This window comes from Chinchilla lanigera, unplaced genomic scaffold (genome assembly GCF_000276665.1).
Source record: "Chinchilla lanigera isolate Chin_1 unplaced genomic scaffold, ChiLan1.0 scaffold00044, whole genome shotgun sequence".
In the NCBI taxonomy this organism is placed as follows: Eukaryota; Metazoa; Chordata; class Mammalia; order Rodentia; family Chinchillidae; genus Chinchilla; species Chinchilla lanigera.
In genome coordinates, this window is record NW_004955445.1 from 14,172,945 (window position 1) to 14,198,313 (window position 25,369).

At 43.9% G+C, this 25,369-nt stretch overlaps 1 protein-coding gene across 2 annotated transcripts in view; it reads left to right on the top strand.

Annotated features, from left to right (window-relative positions):
- The first annotated feature begins 12,806 nt into the window (after positions 1–12,806).
- The window catches only part of Ptprt (protein tyrosine phosphatase, receptor type, T), a 775,250-nt gene continuing 762,687 nt past the window's right edge, over positions 12,807–25,369 (top strand). For both annotated transcript variants that reach the window (XM_013518366.1, XM_005392501.2), the window contains exon 1: positions 12,807–12,911. In XM_013518366.1, coding sequence (XP_013373820.1) covers positions 12,887–12,911 — 25 coding nt within the window. In that variant the 5' untranslated portion in view covers positions 12,807–12,886. The remainder of the gene's footprint in view (positions 12,912–25,369) is intronic.

Here is a 25,369-nt window from a genome sequence, read left to right on the forward strand (position 1 = left end):
CACTCTACCTACTCATCATTACTGGGCTCTCCATAGATGCCACAGTGAAGGCAGCTGATTATAACTTATCATTGGGGAGGAGGCCCTGGCATAGTGCCTAGGCAGGGAGGGCCTGGAGTTAACCTTTGGTTCTGTGGGTGAGGCTTCCCTTGAGCTCAACTGGGCTTTATGATGCACTCGTCTGTGTTACAATTTTAGTCCCATCACCTGCTCTGTCTGTGAGGCTCAGGATATGACCCAACCTTGTGGATCTCAGTGGATTTACAAGGAAGCATCCTCTTCTAACATGCTCTGCACAACTTCTCTGGATTTTTCCTTACTGTGATATTTGGGCCCACTTATTTCACTAATTCTCAGTTTTATTGTACATAAAATATGGATTGTCCCTACCTACCTCCTGGTTCTCCTTGGAGGAATAAATGAGATAGTCCCTGCTAATGGCATTACACAGCTCTAGTGCACTGTATGTCCTCTATAAATGCTAGGTGCTCTCAGTACTGTTCCCACTTTATAAACGAAGAAATAGTAACCTCGAATTTTCTCAGATTCACCCACAGAGACACAAAGAAAGTACCATGACAACCAAGCTGTATGTCAACTTTTCATACCAACTTTTGTCCCATCCTCCCATACTTCACCATAATCTACTCCTTTCCTTCATTCCTGAGGCATTTACTGAATTTCTGTCATGCTCTTAGATGAATCCTGAGGATGCAGTGATGAATGAAATGAACATATGCTTCATATCTGGTTGTACCTAACCTGGAGGTGGGAAGATGAAAGAAAAATAAATAGATAAGTGAGTGCACAGACAATTTCAGAATATGACCATAGGAAATGAACAATAGCTCCATTAAGCATAAATAACATGGTTTGATAGAGAATAATTGGAGAAGGATGGAAGCTATTTTTGTCAGAATGTTTCAAAAGCCTTCCTCTGGGAGGGTGGCATTTGGTTTCTGATATAGCAGCTGCCCAGAATCAGCCAGGTACAACACCAGGGAAGGAGCATTCTAGAAAGGGGGTTGTAAGTGCAAAGACCCTGAGGCCATCCAGTGCTTGGCTTGGGATTCTGAAGGCTTCAGACATGGGAAAACTCCTGTCAGGAACCAGTTCAAGCTTGTCCTTTTGTATCCAGGAAAACTTTCCCCACCTGTTCTGAACTGATCTGAAGTCTTTTCCTGAGATGTGGTATGACCTGTGGTCATCTCTTTTGGTCATTGCTCCCTCAAAATAAAAAAATGAAAAAGACATCATTGTTGTGTGAGAAAAGATGAAAGGTGCTGCTCTGGCATCCAAGTGGGCAGAGCTCTGGCCTGGGACCAGGAGAGCTGGGTTTGGTCCTAGATATGGACCCCAGCAAAAGTGGCCTGTACTTTTGCTGCCTTCTTATGCACCTGTAAAATTAGGAGCTGGACCAGATGATCCCTTCTGTTTGAAAAAAGAGCAGAATCTCAGTATTTGCTCCCACATTATTTTTTTGTGGTGGGTGGGGTGGGAAGACTTGCTGGGTCAGGCAGGCATACTTTTCAGGCTGGTTGGACTCTACCTGCTCTTTACTTGTTGTTACTTAGGGTGACTGTTCTTTCGTCTTCTGCTCCTCATCCTCTCCTTGACAGGTTGAGACCAGGAGTTGACCCATACCTGACGTATTTTTAAGATCATACTTTTCTCTGGTCACAGAGTATCATGGGATCTACCCACAGATTGGTGTCTGGGAGCCTGGGGCAGGAGAAAGGGCAGAAATCTGCTAACATATTCCAGTGTGTGGCAGACAAAGGTCATGGTGGTCCATGGGGAGAAGCTAGTCTGAAGAGAGGCTCTTATTTCCAGGAGGCACGTGGTACTCTTTCTATCTTGATCAGTGTAACTGGGTACCGTGGCAGAGGACACAGTCGTGGTCTAGGAGGATGTCAGAAGTAAAAGGATCCTAGGAATGGGGTTAACATATTGCTTCTGTTACACTGGAAGAAACTCTGGCCCTAGAGGCTACATGACTTGCCAGGGGGATCACATACCAGTAAGCAGTGAAAGAACGAGGATTACTACGGGGATCAATAACAGTCAAATCAGCACTGCTGGTCTATTCAACTCTGATACAGTTTGTTTGCTTTAAGAGATTATGCAAGCCAAATATAAATAATATGGCTAATTTTTCCATATCTGATGCATATATTGGGCTTAAATATTAATTTAGCAAATACTTAATTAGCAACTTTGTGCCAGGCATTGTTCCAAGTCTTTACAAATATTAGCTCACCCAATCCTTGTAGAACCCCTAAGAGGTGGAAAATATTAATATTTTCCTTTTATAGACGGAGAACTTGAGGCACGTAGAGGTTAAACAACTTGACCAAGGTTATACAGCTAAATAAAAGAATAGAGCTCAGAAGCTGGCTCCAGTGTCCATCGTTTTAACCATTACCATGTGTTAGGTCTCAGTGGGCAAGGAACATCATGTGCCACCCAAGGTGAGGGACCCTGAGGACCACTGACTTCCCCAAACCTGCCAGTTTACAGATGAGAAAATCAGAGCCCCGTATGGGCACAGGAGCATCTGGTCAGGTTTCAGAACATCACCGCTTCTTCGAACCTAGTGCTTTCCGCACAGCACTGTGCTGTCTTGGAAGTCCCAGCACATTTCTGGCCTAGAAGACACCCACCAGCAAGTTCATTATTCTCCCTAGAAGTCCCTTGGCTAACTTTCACCTTTGTTGCTTTCATTCCTAGATGTAGTATAATGGACCACATTAACCTGAGTTGCTGTACATTCTAACAGAGAAAAAAACCAAATGAATAGATCAGACACTTCTTTCCTGGTCCTGGGGGGCTATCCAAGCCATCAGAGAGACATCTTCTTATTTATAATAAATTCACTGTTCAAAGAGCTTTAAAACGTTTTTTTTCCTATTAGGGGTATTGTTTCTATCTGTTGAGTCCATGAGTGTTTGACATTGGATGACTTTATAAAACATTCTACTAATTGGATTTGTTAAAGCAAATAAATCAAACACTAATTGGAACGTGCCCTGCCATTATTTTTGCTTACTGAATTAGATATAATGGTGTGAAGGCCTTCTTATCATATTTGTGCACTTATTTAAACACCCCCCTGGCACACACTTTTGCAAATTCAATTAGATATTCAAAAAAGAAATTCAGTTTATGCAAGGCTGGTTTACATTCATTCCAGGGGCAAGACTCAGCTACCTGTGATAGGCTGCTCACGATTAATAAGCCCTGCTTAGACATTGCCCTTCCTTCAAAGCCTCAGTGAGCACAGGGGTGGAATCTCAATGACTCTGGGGTTGGGGCATTTTATCTTTAGAATGCGTGTGTGCCCTGAGCAGGGTTTGCAAACTGTGTGGTCCCTTAGACCCCAGCACCCAGACTGTTTAACACTGTCTGCTATGCTCATCTTGATTTCTTTACAACTGTAAACCAAGAGTTACACTGTAGGCTGCTTTACCTTATACCCCATACATTTTGTAGCTGGACTTACCTTGGACGTTGTCTTGGTTCTGAGGGCCCTTGATCTTGTGCTGAGTATGTCCTCTATTCTAGGCTTGGCTTTTTTATCTGTAAAGTAAGAGTGCTAGTCCTTACCTCTGAAGAACACAAGAGGCGCTTGGTTAAACCTAGGAGTTACAGTTCCGTACTTTGTACCTTTATGCTAGGTCTAGGTATACGACATCAGAGAATAATGGGAAACATGCTCCCCTTTTACTTCCCACAGAAAGAAAGAAGCGCTGTACAAGTTAGAAGTGGAAGGGGGGGAAGCACATGACATCAGACATTCAAATGGTGAGCCATAGTCTCGTGTTAAAATTCAGTGACTATGCTATCACTGGAAATTTTTATGTCATTGGGATAGAAGTCAGCAAACTAGAGCCTGCAGGCCAAAGCTGGGCCTTGACTGGCTTTTATACATCCTGCAAATGAAGGATGGCTTTTGCACTTTAAATGGTTAGGAAAATCAAAAGAAGAATACTATTTTGCGATATATGAAAATAGTATGAAATTGAAAGCACAGTACGAATAAATAAAATTTTATGAGAACACGACTATGCCCATTCTTTTCATTTTGGTGATGGCAGTGGCTTGCTGAGTCCCAGTGACAAAGGCCACGTGGTTGCTGTGGAAGGCAGAGCTCTGACCTGGCCCCAAGATTTCCGGCATCTCTGTGTCCTGTATACTCCATGCCCCAGCATGGCACTAGATTTGTAATGAATTTTACTCCCTGGATCAGGTTATGCTAGTGACAAAAGTGAAGGTATCTCTCAGATGTAACTAAGGCACAACATCAGTTGACTTTAGTTAATTAGAAGCACAGACCTGATTGAAACAGATGAGTCCTTTGTGGGGACTAAACTCAGCCGGAAGGAAAAAGGTTTGAAAAACAAGTGGGTTCATGGAAGGCTCTGTGGCCAGGAGCTGCGGGTGGCATAAGGGCTGAGCATGGTCCATGGGTCATGGCCAGCAAGAGCACGAACATATAGAACTGAATTCTGCCCAAACCATGTGAGCTCTGTAGAAGGCCCCAAGGTACAGAAAAAATTCGGCTCAGCTGTCACTGCGACTTCATCCTTGTGCAACTCCAATGAGAAAGTCCACCTTGGAGGAACCAGACTTTTGCCTTAGTAAAACTGCAGGTAATAAATAGGAGTTTTAAACATCTAAGTTTGTGGTAACTTGTACATAATTGAAACCAAAGCACCATTTTATAGACTGAACTGTGTCCCTCCAAAATTCATGCGTTGAAACCTTAGCCCCTGTCACTGTATTCTGAGACAGTGCCTGTGATAAGGTTAGATGGAGTCACGGGGATGAGGCCTCAGTTGCACAGCGTTGGAAGGAGACACCGGAGATCACTGTCTGGTTGCCCCAGTGCACCAAGGAAAGACCATGAGCACACAGTGCCAAGATGGCTGCCTGCGAGCCAGGAAGAAAGCCTTTACCTGAAACTGACCCACTGGATTTCTGTCCGGAACACCTGACTCTCAAAACACTGAGAAAAAAAGTATGTGGTTTAAGTGACTCAGTTTGTGGTGTTTTGTTATAACAGCTCCATCATACTAATACAACCCACAAAGCTGAAAATATTTACTATCTGACCCTTTACAGAAAGAGTTTGACACAGCCACCCCTTAGTTAAAAAGTAACACAAACTGTTTTCATCACCTAACCTTTCCTGTGTCTTCTTGCCATTTATTTCTGCTACACCTGGGGTCTGAGTAGCTCCATAGTACCAGCTTGCTACCCATCGGTGAGGCCTGTGTAAACCTCTAAGTATCCCTAGCTCTAGTGGGTGGCAATGCAGCCCTTCCTCAGCCCTGTAAAAATGCCACTGAGCCCTCGGCATGCCCCGACCTCCAAGTCACTGCCGGTCTGGCATGTTGGTCTGCAGTCTCAGAGGTCAAAGCTTGGGAGTAGCTTCTGTGTCTTCAACTCACAGTAGAGACCATAGGGAGATGAGGAGAAGAAAGGGATCTGGGGCTTGAAGTTCAGAAGGAAGGTGTCTTCCCAGCTCACTGCCATGACAATGTAGCATAATGGGTGGGTGTGCAGACTGAACTGGTCTAGGTTCAGAGCCAAGCATTGCCACTTGTGTTTCCTGTGATCTCAGGCAAATCTTTTTGTTTTAGTTTCTTTCCTTCTAAAGTGGGGGCTAATAATCTGCTCTGTCTCTTGGAGTGATAGTGATTATGATAATTAAATGAGTTACTGTTAAAAAATACTTCACACTGTGCCTGACACATAGTTTAGTACCTGACATCACGATTACCCCTCAGATCCAGTTGGGATTTATATCTGCTCAGTAGCTCTCTGTCCATCTCTTTGTCCTTGCGTCATGATTCCCTGGGCCTGGCATCCCTATTTTAACCCTATTCATGTGAATTCTGAGCTGTCTCAGCTCTCATTCTGCATCTGTTGCTAATGCTCTTATTTCTCCTTTAGCAGCTTCTTAACCTGTGCCTGAGCTCACTTTGGTCTTTTTTTTTTTTTACCTGGTGGTCTCCTGGCTTCTTCTTTGCTCATCCTCCACCTTCTCTTCTCTCTTTGGATTCAGGATCTTCACCTTTGAAGGATCAGGCTCCTGCTCTTGAAAGGTCCAGCCTGACCTCTGAGCCCTGAATTCCTAGGCTGGTGCAAGGCCTCCACTGGGTTTGCCCTCTCCCTTAAGAAAAGACATTGATAGAAAAGAGGCCCGTCTGTGGACTCCAGTTTGGCTTCTTTCCATGAGTGACCTCCATTTTTAATGCATTCATACCTTCATTGACTAAACATCAAACCCATCCTCTGGGCTAGACTCTGGGTAGAAATCAGTGTGACTTCCTCCTTTTCTCTTGGGTCTTTGGAACTTATAGTTGGAGAGGCACTGTTCTGTGATTTCAGATGCTCCAGGTCCCCTACATACAGGTATCCTCAGAGATCAGTAAAGATGCATGTTGAATAGGTTCTGGGATTTAGAGTTCCGGCTACTTATATTAGCAAAGGGGCTGTTCCAGTGCATCCTCATCCTCTGCAAATCACTACTTCGGTTTCTGATTAAGTTTGTCAGAATTATGCACTTTACCAGAAGTAGTCCCCACCATGGAGAGAAACTACAGGTAAAATTTCACTTTTGCTAATGTTTGGCCCAGTTTTCTATCTTCCCTTAGCCCCACTGCTGTATATTAAAGATACAACTTAGTATTCTAGAAGCAGCAGGGTAAGACTCAGATTCCGTGAACAAACAGAGTACTGTATTCCAAAAGGGACAGGAATGGAGCAGGGGAAAAACCTAGGTTTTAGTCCTCCACAGGTTAGGGCTAATGGCTCCACTGCTTCATGTGGGTGTGCTTACTTGACAGAGTCCGTGACTGTGCGTCTGTAAGATGGCTATGGTTAAAATGCAGGACCCATAGGGAGGGCTCAGGATGGTGAGGTGAGGTCCACACAATTCAGCTGTCAGGAAAAGGAGGTGTTACTGCGTTGCTGTGTGTGATGTCATACTTCTTGAAGGAGATCTGATGATAAATTTTCATCTAATAAATGGAAAGAGCAATGCTTTTCTTTTAGAGCAGGAATTGGGAAAAATCTGTCCTGCCACTATTGTTATAAATTAATTTTTATTGGAACATAGCCACATCCATTTATTTATATATCGTCCCTGGTTGCTTTCCTATTACAATGACAGAGCTGAGTAGCTGTGACAGAGACTATGTGTCCCCAGAGGAGCAAATATTCATTATCTGGTTCTGTATAGAAAATGCTTGCTGACCTCTGTCTCAGCGGGTGGTGTTGGGAGATTTACCTACATTCATATGCACACAGATTTACATATACACTTCCGTAGCTCAAATACAGTGCTTGGCATGCAATAGAAGCCCCCAAAATCTTTAGTTCCTCTCTGAACTTAATTCTGCTCAAGAATACATAGGATCATATCTGAGAAATGCAGAAGCAGATGCATTTATATTTTTATTGAATTCTATTTCTTTCTCATTTTCAAAAGAAGAGCCCATGTTTTTTAAAAAAATTCTGATTGGCACTATAAACTTTATTTATGCTTTAATGTATCCTAAAGTATGTATCCTGCACTATTTTTGCCTCCCTTACAGATACTGATATGCTATACATTACCAAATCCAAATGGATTTTCAAAATCCAATTTCCTTGCTACAGTTTTCCATTTCTCCATTGACTTTTTATGCCTGACTCACATCAGAGCATCTGGGGCCTTTGCTGTATTTTGACCCAACATGCCCAATGAAATAGCTCTTCTGTGTGGGTGCAGGATGTTTGCTAGTGGTTACTCTTCCCTGTCTTGCTGTAATTATGTGGGTCTTCAAATCAGGCTGGACCCTCTGGAGCCTAGTTTCTGGGGTTGAGGTAGATATTTTGTTTCCTCTCAACTGGGGTAGGGGTTGACATCAGTTAAATGGGCCCAGCCACCCTTCATACATGACTGGGGTTGGTGTCCAAATGGATTTCTTTTGGAAATCCTTCCAATTATAAATCATCCCTATGGCATCTTCCACAAGCACCTGCAGTGAATGCCAAACATTTTTTGCCAGGTGTTATGGCTGCTAGGAATTGTACCAAGATAGACAGAGGCAGTTTTTGAAAGAGCAAGAGGAACTTGCAATGAGATTCAGGGTCGTGATTTTGAATGTTTCATATACTGAGTCCAAGGGAAGCTTGACTTTCCTGTTTTATCCTCCCCCTGGTAGTTCCCAGTGGCCATGGCATGGTCGCAGGAGCTTGGGCTGGCAGCATGGCTCCACATCTCTGTGGCACCTGAGAGTTCCCAGTTTCTTCTGAGTCTCTATAATACATAGGTCTTAAAACTAGAAGGTTTCTTGTGATCATCTTGTTCCTGCGTACCAGGAAGAAAGAAGTCTCAGAGTTGAAGATGGCGTATGGGCTACGAGGTTGTATCCAGCCCCCAATGCCAATTGCTGTCTGGGTGTATTAACTTCAATCTCATGAACATTGCTTCTCAACTTATTGGTTAAAAGGAAGAAAATCCAGAGATGATGGCTTTAAAATGCTTCATAAGTGAGGTGTGGTGGTGCATGCCTGAGATCCCAGCACACTGGGAGGTTGCAGCAAGAAGATTACTAGTTTAAACTGAGCCTAAGTGACTCAGAGAAGCTCTGTCTCAAAATAAAAATACATGAAGGGCTGGAGATGTAGCTCAATGTGAAGGCTCTGGGTTCAATACCCTGTACTTCAAAAAATTGCTTATTATGTATATTTCTGTCTCCTGAATATGTTTGAATAGTTAACCTCTGAGTCAAGTCAGACCAATAGGATGAGTTATATAGGTCATTTGGCATTGGACCCCAATGAGTTACTTTCTGGAGGTGTGTGTTTGGATGATGCTAACAGTCTCATGAAATTGGCCGTGCATTCCTGATGTGGATGTTGGTTCAGATATAGATATTGTTTTGTTATGGGATAGGAGTTTTCCATTAAGATTCTTCCTGAAGAAAAGTTCTTGTTTGGTCTAAACTCCTGGATTTGTTGTCATTTTCCTGATCAGCTGGACTTTGATTGCATGAACACAGTGTTCAAAACCTGGCCAGTTTTTCCATTTAATATAAGGTGTCAGGAAGCTTAGAGCCAAACATGTAACCCCCTTTGAGTAAGTAGGTATGTGGGAAATCTTAGAGTGGATTTGCAACTCCCTTGTTATGTCCTGATTTTCTTTCTTTTATAGCCCCATTTGATTTTTGCTGCAGTGCTGTATTTGTTGTTTCTATGTTGGGGCTGCTTAAGCTGTACCACTGAATAGTGACACACATCCCTTGAACTGTAGTATATGTTCTAAGTTTACCCAAAACATGATAGGCCACTTAACTTTACCTTGCCTTACTTCCTGCTTTGCTGGAAGCCCATAAGCTCCATTGGAAAGTCATGATCCATGTGTACTGCCAAGATTCAGGGGTGTGTGTGTGTGTGTGTGTGTGTGTGTGTGTGTGAGTGAGAGAGAGAGAGACAGACAGACAGACAGAAAGAGAGAGACAGAAAGAGAAACAGGCAGAGACAGAGAGACAGAACTGTTTCTAGAGATTCTTCTGTAGGAGGGACATTAATATTCCCATAAGGGATGACAAATTCCAGCAGAACAGATAGAATTGGCTGCAAGGCCTGAATATCTCAAAGAAATAGTGGCTCAAGATAGAATACAAGGCTGCTTTTGATTTCACTCTGAGGGCTCCTCCATAGCTTTGAAGGTCCTCACTGCAAGAAGCCCGGGACCCCAGTATCAAAAGTCAGACTGCTAGAAGAGAAAACATTTTCTCACTGTATACTGATTGAGTTCACTGGCATTCAGCAGATGGGAAAAGCAAGATGGTTTAGGAAATTGTTGTAAAGAGGCGATGTGTCTCTGGTTTCTGAGAGCCGAGACCTGTTGGCAGTTGGTTCAGAAGTAGCTTTCTATCTATGATATTGTGCAGAAGCAAGGAAGTGAGGGCTGAGCAACTGGCCAGTGGGCTAAGGCCAATTGTCAGAGTGATGTTGCTGTGATTCATGACCTGAGATGCCCAAAGGTTTACCTGTAAAACCTCCTAATTCTTGTCTAGAGGAAGGCAGAGAATCTATGTAATTAAGCCATTAACTAAAATGGATTAATTCCTTTCTCTTTGAGCAGCAACACCTCTGCGTGTGAAAGTACCTGTGTTTGTGTGTTTGTCTTTCCCTGTGCTCTGCAAATTTTGTGTGAGTAAGGATCACATCAGTTGTGTTCATCAGCTTCGCATCACTGTGGCATAGTACCTGACATTACTTAAAAAGGAGGAAAGTTTTACTTTGGCTCACGGTTTTGGAGGTTCAGTTCCATGGTAAGGTCATTTCCTTGCTGTGAGTCTGAGGTGAAGCAGAACTTCTGGTGGAGCAAAATTGCTCACTTCATGGCATCTGGGAAGCAGAGGGAGAAGGAAAGCACCCAAAAGAAAAGAATTGGTTACCAGATATAGTCCCTAACTGTTTGCTCTCATGACCTGCTTATCCACAAAGGTCCTGCCTCCTAACAAGCCCAGTGAGCTGTGAACTTATGAATAGATTAATCCATTAATGTGGTTAGAACTTTCCTCGTTGAGTTACTTCCAAAAGGTGAAGCCATCAGCTGGCAACAAAGTCACAACATTTGTCAGTCCTGTAGCCTTGCACAGAACTCACTAAAAAAGGCCACTGTTGAAAATGTTTCTAGAATAAACAAGGAAATGGATTCGAATTGAGAGAACCAACTACACTCAAAGCCTTTTATCTTTCTGGTTCCCTCTCTTTACCTTAAAAGAGAAAGATTTGTCCTTCATTTGGGGAAATAGCTTTCTCTCTGATCTATTAGAAAGAACATGAGATCTGTAGATAGTTTGCTATGGTTTTAATCATGGGTCCAACACTACCCTTCTGTGTGGCTTGTACAGTTCATTAGTCCCTTGATACACCAATTACCTTACATTTAAAGTAGGGATGAAATATGTTTCACACAGTTGTGAGGATCAAGTGAAAACTAATCATCAGGCAGTCAGTGTCTAATATACTGCTTTGCTGGAGTCAATACCCAGGAAAGCATGCATCTTAGTTATTTTTAAAAACCATTATAGAAAGGTATGACACTTCTTATATTAGTCAGAATGCACAGGGCTCTGCTGTGTTAACAGCTAAACCCTAAGAAATCACTGGCATAAGAAAAAAAGGTTTCTATTTTGCTTTCCAGAAGCTAAATACTGATACTACTGGTCAGGTAACCTTCTGGATGAGTCTCCTCCAATAACTGCCTTAAGGATCTAGAGTTCTTTCCTGGGTACCACTTCTCCACCACAGCATTGAAGGTCCTCACAAAGGAGAGTGAAAGGATTGCTTTTAAGAGATTCTTTTCATGGGTTAGTCCTGCACATGGTTGGTATCTTTATTACAGGTTTCCAGCATTTGCCACACAGTCATCTCTAGATACAAGGAGGCTTAGAAACAGTGTTCTGTGTAGAGGAATAAGGAATAAACGAAACCTTTGATGTGCACAGCCATGTCTTGGCCATGCTGTCCTTCTCTTGTTTAAATCCACAGTCTAGAGGGATCTCAATCAGCTGTTCCCAGGAACACACTTGGCATATAAGCATTTTCTCTATAGCAGACATTCTATGTGTGGTGGGGGATTATATGGGTGTTTAATGGAGGGTGATGGTGGTAGGATGAGATCTCTTAGCATCAAGGAGACAGGGAAAGAATGGAGAAGATAGACAGTGTATGAAATGGGTTTTGGAGGCCAGCCGGTAGGCTGGTAGAAGGTTATTCTTGCTGCCACAGCCTCATGTCTGTGGGCTGCCTCTGAAATACCCTTCCTTCTTTTCTCCACTCATGGGGAGGCTGCCATCTTTCTGAACCCTGTTAGTTCTCCTCCTTTTCTTTCTCTGACCCCTCCAGAATATAGCAGGTTCCTCTTTCCCTGGTCACATAAGCATCTCCTAGGTGGAGCCTCCATTCTACATCCCATGTCTCTTTCAGTGTCACCCTGAGGGAGTTTAGCACCCAAACTCGGGGCATCCTTGTCAGAATCAAATAAGCATAACTTACTGTCAAATGGTGGATGGCTTGAACTTTAGGTTGGAAGGAAAAGCTTTAAACACTATCAGCATTAACTGTACTATCAACCAGGAGTTTGATGATCTGATTCCTCACAAATTCTTTTCCTAGTCAATGAAAAATGAGTTTTCAAACTGCATTTACGGAGCAGAAAGTGGAGATGGAGACATATTCTGTACCAGTTACTGTTTTTCATATGTTAATCCATTTACCTGTATTTCTATAAGGTGGATATTTTCCTCTATATCACAGCTGGGGAAACTGAGACACACAGGTGTTAAGCACGTGACCCCAGCTCACACAGCATTGCAAAGCTGAAGGATGGGTCTAGTTTTATTAAACTCTGAAGCAAGTGCTCTTTGTGCTGCATCCCTGCAATCCTCCACATTGCAGGAAGCAATTACAGAGGCATGCCCTGGCATTCATTTTTCCTACTTAGCGTGAGACGTTGCTGTTTACTTTCTCAGGAAGGAAGATTGAAATCAATGTAACTAGCCTTATTAACTTTTTAAAACAGGGGGGCCTGCAGATGCCAGTGCCTTTCCTGAGAGCACCAAAGCTAATATAAAAATCCAATTTGCTCGCCTTTTGAAAAAAGTCTTCTCTCGGGTTTAAAATTCAAAGCTGTAAATGAAGAGCCGATGAGACAGGGGTAACGAACCAAGTCTCAGACACAAGGATGTACTTACCCATCTCTCTTTTGTCTGCAGGAGGCTGTTCCTTTGATGAGCACTACAGCAACTGTGGTTACAGTGTGGCCCTGGGGACCAATGGATTCACCTGGGAGCAGATTAACACATGGGAGAAACCCATGCTGGACCCAGCAGTGCCCACAGGTACGTGATCTATCGGGCTTGGGGCTGTAATGGTGATGCTTAGCTTTTACAGTGACTCACGGGGGAAGAACTTTTGTAAGACTGAGCTGTCTGAGAGGACAATAGGTAACTGCAGGCACTGAGTTCTCTGTCCCCAGAGTGAACTCTTCACAATGTAGTGAGAGGCACATGTCACCTGGATTTGGGCACCTTTAGGAATTCCTTTAACTTTGAGGTTCTAAACTCTAAGTGTACATCAGACGTCACTAAGTTTTGCTTGGAAGTTTGATAGCAGTGGGATTTTAGGAGAGAATGGGCTACAGAAGAATTTGATGTCTCTTGTTTGCTCCAGGCCGCACAGACACAAGTTGGTACTCCTAAAAGCAGAGTATTATTCATAGTTAATATCCTTATGTCCTGAATACCTAGCTTATCTTTTACCTATAGGCTCGAAAGTCCAATGTAATTCTTGATGGATACTTGTATGTGGCAAACCTCATGGATACTAGTACAACAGATACTTGTATGAGGTAAGCCGGATGTTCCCTGGGGGAAGTACCTCTTCCTCAGGGAGAACACTTTGAGTGGGGTGTATGTGGATGAGGTAAATCTCAAAAAGGCTTACCTGGTGATGTCAGCCAGGAAGAACTGCAGCTCTTGGAAAGTGAAGATCACCCTCTGGTAGAGTTGATAAGACAATGGTTGTTGGAGAAGATAGCCATCCTCCACACGGAAGACCAGAGGTTCATGTAGCCCACATGCCATCTTGGTTTTCCACCACCCCTTCTTGATGCTTCTCTCCTGCTCTCCTTTGCCAGCTTACTCTGGGTTTTGAATGCTGCAGTTCTTTGAGCTTGCTGGATACCCTTTCCACACATGGCCTCAGCTACTGTCCATTTGTACACTGGTAATTCCGACATTTATGCCTCCAGCCTGGATGTTTCTTAGGAACTTTAGACCTACACAGCTCATTACCTGGCTACCGTGTGTTCCAGGCAACCTCTTCAGAAGCACATTTTTCAGTTGCAACTAAGCTGGAGGCATGGAAGATGGTCAGAAGTGTCTAGAGGAGTGTACGGCCTTCCTGACTGAGTTTGGCTCCAAAGCAGGAGGCTTTGGGTGGCTCTACCTATACCTATTAAGGACATGCATTGTATTTATTTCTCTTGAGAGCTGTCAGAAGCCTTTAGTGTAATAAAGCTGTGCTGTGGTACAAAATTAAACATTTCAGATTGCTCTGCGAATACCAGAGACCTGTCGCGACCTCTAGGCTCTGTGGCTGGGCCCGCCTCAACCTCCAGCTGCATCCAGTTCCACTTGCCCTGTGCCCAATTTCCTCTGGCTTCTGTCAGTTTCCAGAAGAGTCTGACTTTGCTGCTTCATACAACATCAGGGTTCTGCATGGAGCTCTTTCCTTCCTCTTCCTGTCCAGTACTTCCTTGTCATACTTCAGTCTGGACCTGCTCTCTTTGTAATGACTCCAGCTGGACAGTGCATTTTTTCCAGTGAAATGCATCATAGCTGGTGTTATTCACTGTGTGCTTTGCCCCCAGCTGAGATGTTCCTTGCAACTGGAAGCCAGGACAGTGCCATTCAGAGCTTAATCTTCAGTGCCTAATGCAGTGTGTCCTGCAGAGTGTGTTCTAAATGACATCTTGTTAAAGGATGCATGGGTGGATGGGCAAATAGTCTTAATCAAGGGTTTTGTAATGCAGGAATGAAAGATAAAGATTACTGAAGGCCTTTGGGCCCTGCACTAACTGATCACATATTTTTTTTTTCCCTTTGCTGCTGTCCTTCCCATCTTACAGATTAGAAAATCAAGACTGCAAGCAGGCAGCTGAGTGGGATGGCGGCTTTCTCCCATGCCATTGTCTCTGCCCAAAGACATGATGCTTGCTTCTAATCTTAATTTTTTCAGTCTCTCATTACAGCAGAGTGTCATTTCATAAATATTGGATTGTGCTAATACAATCTTCTGAGCTTTTCTAAATAGAGGCATTTGATAATGATCACTGAAATTATTCTGTCATGATGTGCCTGTGGATTTCAGTGGCTCTGCAGGCTGCTTATGCAGAGAGGCATGAAACTGAATTTGGATTAGGCGACACAGTTTGTTCCTCTCATAGGCCAAGGCTGAAATCTTATTTCTTCTGTACATCCAGCATTTTCTATCTTTTCCCAAATCTGGTTTGAGTCTATTTATTCCAATGTTCCACAGCCTTTTATCGATCTCCTTTGTGTGACAAGCTGTGGGTTATACTTGGTCTGAGTGAATCCAGCCATGTAATTTTGACATTTAATCCCTTCCCCGACCTGGCATATAGATATAATCTGAATACCTCACCATGGCCTGTCGGGTCTTGCATGATTTAATGTCATCTCTGAGCCCTTTTCTTCTCTCTTGAAATCCTCCAGACACCCTGGCTGGTTTTGATTTGTTGGCTAGTTCAGAGTCTTTCTTGGCACAGGACCTTTGCACATGCTGTTGCCTCTTGCTGGGAATGATTTCTCCACCTTTCACGTGGATGATTTCTTTAGATCTCAACACTTACAACTTCCTGCAAAAATCCTTCCTCATCTGTTATCTAAAAGCCATTTCTTTTATTGTTCTACTTGTAATGTCTTCTTTGTTTTCAAAGACCTTGCTAGAGACATATTTACAGATCATCTTATTCCAATCTTACATCATAGCTGAGCAACCCGGGAGCCTCAATCTTTCTGCCTCAGTTTCCTCATCTTTAACTTGGGGACTAGAGTGAGAGAGTTCAATGGAGGATACCTGTGTGTGTGAACTTTCTGTACAGCGCAGGGCTCAGGCAGTGTTGGGGTCCTTAGATTCTTCTCTGATTCCTACAGTGTGTGGGACAATAGGTCTAAGTCCATTTTAACACTTGTTCCTCCTTCAAGTTGCCCTGGACCCAGAGCTGCCTTTTGAGGGAGCTTACCAGCAGGTGGTTGGCCAAGGCCCAACTGGCCAGAGAAGCTTTCCACTTCCTAGAAGGCATCACTGCCTGGAGGGCTTGGCTGCCTCCTCCAGCTCAGCCCTACCTAACTCAAATGCTGCACAAGATGTTCTTTCTGTCTTGCTCTTCTTTCTCTAGAAGAAAAGACCTCAGGCTAGCATCCCAGGCTTCAGACATGCTTTCCCCCTTGTCATCTCTACTGGGGCTGTCACCGAGGAATGAGGGTTACCACACCTATAAACTCTTTTCTGGGCACGTTGTGTCCGTGGAGCCCATGGAGCTGGCAGCAACTAACCTGGTCTTTTTCCCCATAGCAGCCCTCACCTGCGGCCCAGAGCCTAGTAGGACCTGGTGGGGCTGATGGGAAATGTAAGTGCTACATGTGTCTTTTTCAAAGGCTGAAGTACCAGGGGTTGGGAGGTTCCTTCTAATGCTGTACAACAGTGTTTTAAGGACTGGGAATAAAGTAGGGTCAAATCTCAGGCAGCACCCCTAGGTGCAGAAGACATGGTGCATTTATTTCTTCCTTTTACATCAACTTGACTCTGATCTTGAGCCCCTAGGAAGTTGATGTGTTAAATTTAGGCACTGTTTTAGCTACTTCTCTTGGTGCTAAGACAAAATACCTGACACCCAAAGTTAAAGGAGGAAGGTTTGTTTAGCTCACAATTTGTGGAGGTTTCAGTCCATAATGGGCTGGTTCCAAGGCAGGTGGCATATGGCAGAGGGGCAAGCACTCATGAAAGGGGAAGACAGCAAAAGCAACAAGAGAGAAAAAACAAGCCTTTCTCTGTCCCTTATCTTGTATCCAGTCTACTGGGATTAGGGTGGTATCAATCTAGTTACTGGCCTGATCCAGTAATCACCCACCCTTAATCCCAGCACTCTTAATCCTATCACTGAACCATGACTCAGTCACAAATTCCAGATTCAGCTACCAAGAAAAAAACCCTCTCTAAAAGTGCATGAGGATTTGGGGGACATCTAAACACAAACAGGCACTATCGGAGCATCTCCTTTCCTAGGGTTCTGTGAATGTATAAAAGATGTAAACTAGTTAACTGTGACTTCCTCTCTACATTTCCTGTGGTCCCTGTGTCATGCTTTTGCTGCTTTATAAGGCGGGGAATGCTTATTATATGGGTCTTACCAGCCCCAGGGACTCACCCAACACCCCTCCTGGGAATTCCCCTCTTCCAATTGCCCTTGAGCAGGATGGGACCAGCAGACACTGCCTTGTGACCTTCCTGTGGTGAGAATTTTTCTCTCTCTCCCCCGCATTATACCCCTTAAAGGCAAACTCTACGTCTAACCCAGGGCATAGTCTCCGTCGTAAATTTAGATTTTAGTGATACAACAACAACAAAAAGGAAGTCTTGAAGCAGCTTCCTCTCTTTGCTTCTCCTGCACACTTTGCTAGAGAAGAAAAATACAGAGTCTGATAGTTGCCTGCTGGAAAGGGAGAAGGACCAGGGAAACCCAGGGAGAATGTCCATATATTCACTCATGGCAGCTGGACCACTTCAGCCCATCAGCCTGTAGCAGGAGCAGACATCATTTCCAGGATGGCTCTGAGCTTTCTTTGTGTTTCTGGACCCTTTGCTACGTGGCCCTGTGTTGGTCTAACTGCCGATGTTTATAGTGAGAGCATTAGTGTCTGTCATGGACTGAACTGTATCTTCTCAAAGGACAAGTTGAAGTCCTAATCCCTGGTTGCTGTGAATGTGATCTTACTTGGAAGTGCTATTCTTACAGATGTAATCAAGTTAAGACCATACTGGTCATACTGGACCCTAATCCAGCATGACTGGTGGAGGCAGAGCCATCCAGAGCTATGGGGAAGGAGGCTGTGGAGGCAGAGGCAGAGGTTGGAGTGATGCAGCTGCAAGCCAAGGAAGGCCACAGGTTGCTGGCGGATGGTAGAAACTAGGTCAGGCAAGGAAATATTCTTCTGTGGAGCCTCTGGAAGGAACACAGCCCCACCCAACCTTGCTTTTAGACTTCCAGCCTCCAGAACTACAAGCAAATAAATGTTTGTTGTCCTGAGCCACCTAGCTTGTGGTGAGTTGTCAGAGCAGCCCTAGCAGACAAAAAACCCAGCCAATCCCACTTCCATACTCCAACCCCTACCAGCTGCTCAGGGGACCTTTTGCACAGGGGAACAAACCAAAGGGTGCTGGGAGCATTGGAAACTTTGCTTTCTTTTTAGGGAAGCTGACATTTAGTGCCCACTGTAACGAAGAATTGGAGCAGATATTTTTCCCACAATATTAACCTAATGGGCCACCGCCTATTGCAGGGGTTCAGAGATATTGTCAACACTTTATTGTGGAGAAAGCTGAGTTCCAGACAGGTGACTGGTCCAAGGTTTTGTGACTTGCACATGGCAGGGGAAGTGATCTTGAAATCTCAGCTAGTAAAATATATACACAATGTTGTCATCAACTAGGTATGTTTTAAAATGATTTCTATTTGCAGTCATGATTTATGATGCCAAAAATATTACATATTCATTGAAGAGAATATGCACAACGGAGCTAGCTACAAAAACAAAATGAAAGTCACACATGCATACAAACTTACATAAATATCTTTTTCTATTTAATGATTTTGTAGCTTTTTCCTCATGTCATTAAATGTTCCTCAGAAGAATGCTTTTTAAAAGCTTCAGGGTTTTCCATTCCAGTGACTGTTCCACTATTTATTTAACCATCCCATGCTATTGCATATTTGAATTCCATGTAGTTGCTCCTAAAGCATATTGCAGGGAGCATTTTTATACACATAGCTCTGTGCTCATCTCCAATAAGAGTTATCAAATTTTCTTTCACATACATAGCTATATGTATTCCCTGTGTACCCCAAATCAGAATGGGTTGTATGATTTTTGAGATTTGGAGGGAGAGGATAATCAACATGTCAAACACGTAATCCTAGAAATTTGTCCCTGAGTTGATGGTTGGGAAAATGCCTTGTGAATCCTGAAGCATAGAACACAAATCTGGAACTGGTGGTGCCCTGTTATAGTTCTTGGCATAGGTACTGGATGGAAACCTTCAGGGCTTAGTAGGACTTGGGTCTGAAATAGTATCAACCACAATGGTCCAGGTGCTGGCCAGTAGAGGTGGACGTCAGCTGTCAAAAGCACAATGGGCCCTCCAGTGCTGATTGAATGACTAGCAAGTTGGGTTATAGACTGTATACTAAGCTACCTCTTGTTCCCCTGTGGACAAGGGCAACATTTTATTTGTATCTGCAAGTAGCATGCCAGGACTTACAAGGTAGGTATAAATGTTAAGTGAATTACTGTTATTAATAATTGAACTTTCTCATGATATGACCCTACTGTGTATCTTCAGCCACCTCCTCCTCCTCCTCCTCCTCTGCCCTTTCCTCTTCCCTGTACTCTCTAGGTTTGGGTTTAAGGGTCCCACCACCAAGCCTGTTTGCTGATTTGGGGTATCTGCCATTATGATGATTCCTGGTGGAATGCAGGGTTCCTAGGAAAGTAAAGGTGCCAGATACTCATTTCCTGGCACCTGGGTGCGGTTGGACAGGTGACCTGGATGCAGCCGGTTGGTCCTCTCTGCCAACAACTTCTCTGGGAAGGAAAAGCCAGTGGCCAGAAGCTGATGAAGTGGACTTCCCAGTGGCAGTGGTGGTCAGACCACAGTGATTGTCCTAAAAGGCCTTACTGGACTCCCTGCTTGTTAGTTGTTCACAAGTGCTTTACCGTCTGTTTGTTTTTAAAATCTGATCCTAAATCTTTCCCCTGCATGATGAGCTTCCCAATATTTATCCTGGACATTCCTACTTTTGTGAAAGTCATACTTAATTTTTTTGTTTCAACCACAAATCCGGCAGCTAATGCCATTATGTTTTTGTTATATTTGCTGAATTCTTTGGCTAGAGAATGCTTCCTGTTTCCTGTCTACCTATACTGGAGCCCTGCACAGAGGTTACCTCCTCCAGGAAGCCTTTCCTGACTACCCAAATTACTCTCCTGTCCACTGTGCATCTGTTCCCAAGTTTTTATTATGACATTATCTCTGATTTCCCACTAGGGCTGCAAACTACTCCAAGATGTGGGCTGAATTCCTTGTGCCTTATGTGGCACAAGGACTCCATTGTTAGTGAGGTTATGGTGTTAAAGAAGTCAGGGAGAAGTGATTTCAGGAGTGCCTTGCTTCTGCTTTAGCATTTTCTTTTCTTCTTTCTTTTTTTTTTTTTTTTTTCTGGTACCGGGAATTGAACTCACGACCTTGTGCTTGCCAGGCAGGCGCTGTGCCACTGAGCTAAATCCCCAGGCCCTTACTTTAGCATTTTCGTAGCACCCTGAGCACCTGTACCTTTCATCCATTGAGTATGTACTCAGCTTGAAGATCTGGGTCCAGGAAGGACCACTTGCTCCCAGGGCAAGGCTGGTTTGAGCTCTTTTGCTCTGAATTTGATCTGAAGATCACTGAGGGAAATACAGGGACACTGGAGATTACTACTCTCTTCACATTTTGCCTGGCGTGTACTCACAAACATGTGGAGTATGCATAAGAAGCCCCTGTGGGAAAACTTAAGGCATCCCATACCGGCCTACTGTTCCTTCAATGCAATGTTTATGTTAAAGTAATCTGGACATAGGGACATTTAAGCATCCTTAATTGCTCCTGATATTATTATTGATAAGTTGAGTGCTATAACTTCTTATGCTTCCATTTAGCCACTGTTACATTTTTTCTTCTGTAATGATAAAGTGTATATTAATTCTTAAAAACTGCTGAGTTTGTACTTACATGTTAACTCCCTCCACTCCCATCTCAGCTTGCCACGTAGCACTGTTAACAGGTTGGTGTGTGTTGAAAAAGGGACCAGGAGGAGAAGAGGGGGAGGAAAAAGAAGGAGAGTGTGGGGGAGGGGAAAAGGAGGATGACAAAGAGAGACTGTCTTGGTTACTTTTCTCGCCTTGCTGAGACAAAATACCTCACACCCTAATTAAAGAGGGAAAGGTTTATTTAGCTCACAGTTTGTGAAGGTTTCAGTCCATACTCGGCTGGCTCCATGGCAGAGTGGCACATGGCAGAGGGCAACAGTTCATGGTAGTGGAAAACAGCAAAATCGACAAGAGCAAAAGGGAAGAGTGGTGGAGAGCAAGGCTCTTTCCCTCTCTTATATTGTATGCAAACTATCAGCCCCAGGGCAGGGTGTAGCACTCACATCCATAATCCCAGCATTGGATGGTGAGTCAATCAGAAACTCTAGAAGCCTACCCCATGATTGCATGAGGCTTTGGGAGGACATCCAGACACAAACCATAACAGAGATTATCTGTGTGTTGCAATAATAATAGTAATAGAGAAATGATATTTTTGTAGTGCTTTGTTTTTTGGCAGGAACTATCCTACCCACTTCAATACACTGGCTGTTTAATCCTCACAACAGTCCTCTGATGTGGCTTTGACTGTATGGCAGAGCCAGGATTTGACCTGGGGAAGTCTGGGTCCAGTCTGTGCTTCCCAAGAGAGCAGACTTCCTGTGGGATTGCTGACAGTTTTACCACTGGTCTCTTCACACCACAACAGTCAGAGCTAGTTTTCACCTTCTAAGCTTGGACAGTGTTCTGCTGGGTGGATGTACAAAGATTTATTTAAGAAATGGCAGTGAGAGAACAAAAAAGCTAAAACATGTGCCCAGATAAAAGGCAAATCTCTGTCTCCAAATAGCTCTTGTAAAACTACTCAGCCGGCGTCTCATATTATGAGATGGTCTCTCATGCACTTAGGACTACAAAATTAATTGGGAAAACTGCGTTAGCCTTTGATGACCCCAATCAATGCTAGTTTGGGATGTTTACAGGGATCACAGAATTGGTATGAAAAAAAAAAGGCCAGGAAATTGAACACAGGTTTAGTAATTATTCTGGAAGAGATAACTGAGTAACGACAAGGGATTATAATTGTTACAAACAAGTGCCCTAAATATGGCTTTGAAAAGCAAAAAAGAATCTTTCAGTGAGCAGAATATATATTGCTAGATAAATGGGAAAATGTGTCTATTCCAATACCCACATGGATACTTGTGCTGATGTTCATTTTGGTGACATCACACCTGAACTCTGAAAGTAGCGTAATCTGAATAGTGTATGCTAGTCTGGATTTTAGATGTGTCCCAAAGGACCGGTAAAGGCCCTGACCCAGCATTTTGCTACTGGAAAGTAGTGGAACCTTTAAGAGGTTCTCCAGAAGGGTACTCTGGGTGTTCCCACACTCTGGGCTATGGGGCAGGAATAAAGACCCGAGTGATACTGGAGGAGTTCATTGGGAGTGGAAGTGTGAGGAAGGCTGGGTCCCACTGGGAGCATGGATCCCTTTTTCTCTTTTCCCCTACAGAGACTGGTGGTGCCCTGGGACACCCATACTTTGGGATTCTGTTGGTTGCATCCTGCAGTTCTCTCCTACCTCTGTTCCCTTCAGCACCCTCTGTCTCTGTCTGCTCACTTTACCATCCTCTCTGTATCGTATGCTTTCTGTGCCTTGGCAACCACCAAATCCCAAAATTCCCTTGTGCTTCCAACACTGGCCTACGTCAGGCAGCTCTACAGATCAATATAGAGGGGTGTTGTGTCACTTTGCATTTGACGTCCCTTTCCTTCAACTTTGTATAATCTCCCAGGGAACAGGAATCAACTTTTCTGTTCACACCTGCATGTCCTCAGCTCCTGGAACTGGCTCTGGCACTCAATCTACCCTCAGTTAATATGGAGTAAGTGAGTTAGGAGAAGAATGACATGCTAAACTCCGCAAAACAGGTTTAAAGCAAACAGAAAACCTGAGATGGCTGAAATTCACACTTGTGGTTCACATCACAATGCACAGTGGCTCTCAGGAGCCAGGAATTGTGAGCTTGCTGTCCTGCTGTCCTTCTGTGTGAGCTGGAGCAAGTTATGTAATCTCTCTGGGCCCCAGAGTCCTCACCCATACAATGAAGGATCTGGATCAGGAATACTTGCACATTTTCCATCTTTACCATCACACAGAATATAAAGCTTTTCTTCTGTGGCACAGTTGATTCATGATTACCAGCAGGAAACTCACAATGCCTTCACAATACAAGAGCAAGGAGTCTTGAGTGCATGTGGGGGTGGCTGGCCCGGTGTAGAGGGGGTGGTGAGCGAGAGAGCCATTCCGAGCATAGTTCCAGCCTCCGGGAAATAAACCTCATTTTTCTTTTCTGAGTGATAGCAATAATTAGAAGAAAGACTACACTTAGCACCTGTGCTGAATGAAATGATTATTGGATTTTGACCATTTCAAACAAAGCATTAGCCTGGTTTTTAGACTTTACGAAGTTTTCAGACTTTACAATATTGAAAATAATAACAGAAAAATTGTTTACCTGAATTGAAAGGCTGCTTTCCTACATTCAAAATGAAACATCAATAACTTCTGTTCTTGATTCTCTGTCTAGCTGATTTTCAAGAAGGGTACCAGAAACACACACCTGCATGAAGTTAGAGGACACTAGGCAGGGGAACCTGCAAGGAGGACCTTGAGCAAAACTATTGCATTTCTTTGGCTTGGGGTTTTCTTTCATCTATAAAATGAAGCTAGTACTATTGATACTTATAAGATTAAATGACATAGCATAAGGGAAAATAAACAGCAAAATTTTTGGTGGGTGGGCTCGTGGTAAGATCTTTGCTACCTCCAAGTGTCTCTTTCCTGCCCTGTCTCAAGAGTTAGGACTTGCCATGGGGCTGCTGTGTCCACTGAAACACTCGGGTATTGGTTAGGGTTCTCTAGAGGTACAGAATTTGCAAGGGGATTTATTAGTTAGGCTTAGGAGTCAAAGGTGGGAGAGTCCCCAATGGCTGCCTGCATGCTGGAGTTATAGGATACAGTAGCTGCTCAGTCCAAGAGGATGAAAACCACAGAACAGGAGAGATCAAAGGTGTGGCATCAGTCCAAGATGAAAGGCCTAGAAGCTGCCTGGAGAATCAGTGGTATGAGGCCATGTTGAATGGCTAGAGAACCCGGAGTATGATGTTTACAGGTGATGGCAACAGCAAAAGATGCACCTGCTCAAGCAGAATGGAGCTTTGCAAAATGTGGGCAACTTCCTCCTCTCTCTTTTACTCCATCCAGGCTTCAATATTAGATGGTGCCACTAGCAATCAGGGTGGATCTCCCCCGACCCAAGTTTGCTGGCCTGCATGCCAGTCATCTCTGGAAACACCTCACAGATGCACCAAGAATTGTGCTTTACTAATCTGCAAGGTCTTTCTTCATCTGGGAGAGTCAAGACATGACAGTTAACCATCACAGTGTGTCAGGCCTGTATCTGTGTGTTGAAAATGTGCTGTGTCACTGGATGGTGATTGTGGGTGGTAAGGTCCTTTGAAGCTCTTATACTGAGTGGCTATCAGAGGTCCCTGTTCATGTGCTTCTTGAGGCTCAGGAGCAGGCCCCAGAGTGGCCAGACCTGATCATTTTAGGCCTGGCCTGGGCCTGAGAGCCCACAGGCAGGCCCTCTCTTGAAAATGTCAAGAGTGGATTGAGGGGAACCAGACATCATTGGATGAGAGGATGCTACTGAATCTGCAGAGGATGAATAGAAACAGGGACAAAGGGTCTCCTGCAGACTAAAGTACCTGGTCAGGTGGTCGAGGGGACTTCCTGAATGCTGATCGGTACTTGCCTCTTTAAATTCTACAGTGACTCCTTAACCATCTTGGCTTGCCTCCAGAAAAATGGAGGGGTATGGCTGGACCCCAAGTTTTCATCTGGATGAGATGTCAATCTATCTGGTAACAACTGCCTGTATTCACAGTCTGCTTGGTTCACTTAGATCCATCAAGACAAGGGTAGATGTTTTTCTCTCTTCTCAACCCGCATGCGTTATAATTAATGGTCAGGAAGTAAGGCTAGTTTACTTCCTCAAACCCTAGAGCATGAGAAGAGGCTCTCACCATCACTGACATTTTTACCACTTTAATCTTATTTAGGGAATGAGTTTTAAAAAATGCATCAGCTTTCACAGCTAGGTCCTGTTGATCACTTACAAAATACATAGAGATTTGTGAGAATCTGTGATCTGCAGTTTGGCTAGCACCATGGACTTGGGTTTCTGTATTCAATGGGAAAAGGATCTGTAGAGGTATGTTAATCAGCTTTCCAAAACACCTCAAAACAACAAAGACAGAAAGGTGTATTTTGGCTCCCAGTTTTAGAGGTTGCAGTCCCTAGTCTCTTTCCCCATTGCTGTGGGTCTGGGATGAGGCAGAATACCCTGAAGGTAGAAGTGTATGCTAGAATAAAACTGCTCATCTTATGGCAGCCAGAAACTGGAGAGCACAAGAGTGACAGTAGAGTCAGAAAGGGCCCAGGGACAAAATGTACCCTTCAAAGCCATATCCCCAGTGACCCACTTCATCCAGTTAGGTCTCACCTCACAATAAACTCACTAAACTATGAACCCATCAGCAGAGTAATATATTGATAAGGTTGGGGCCCTTATGATCCC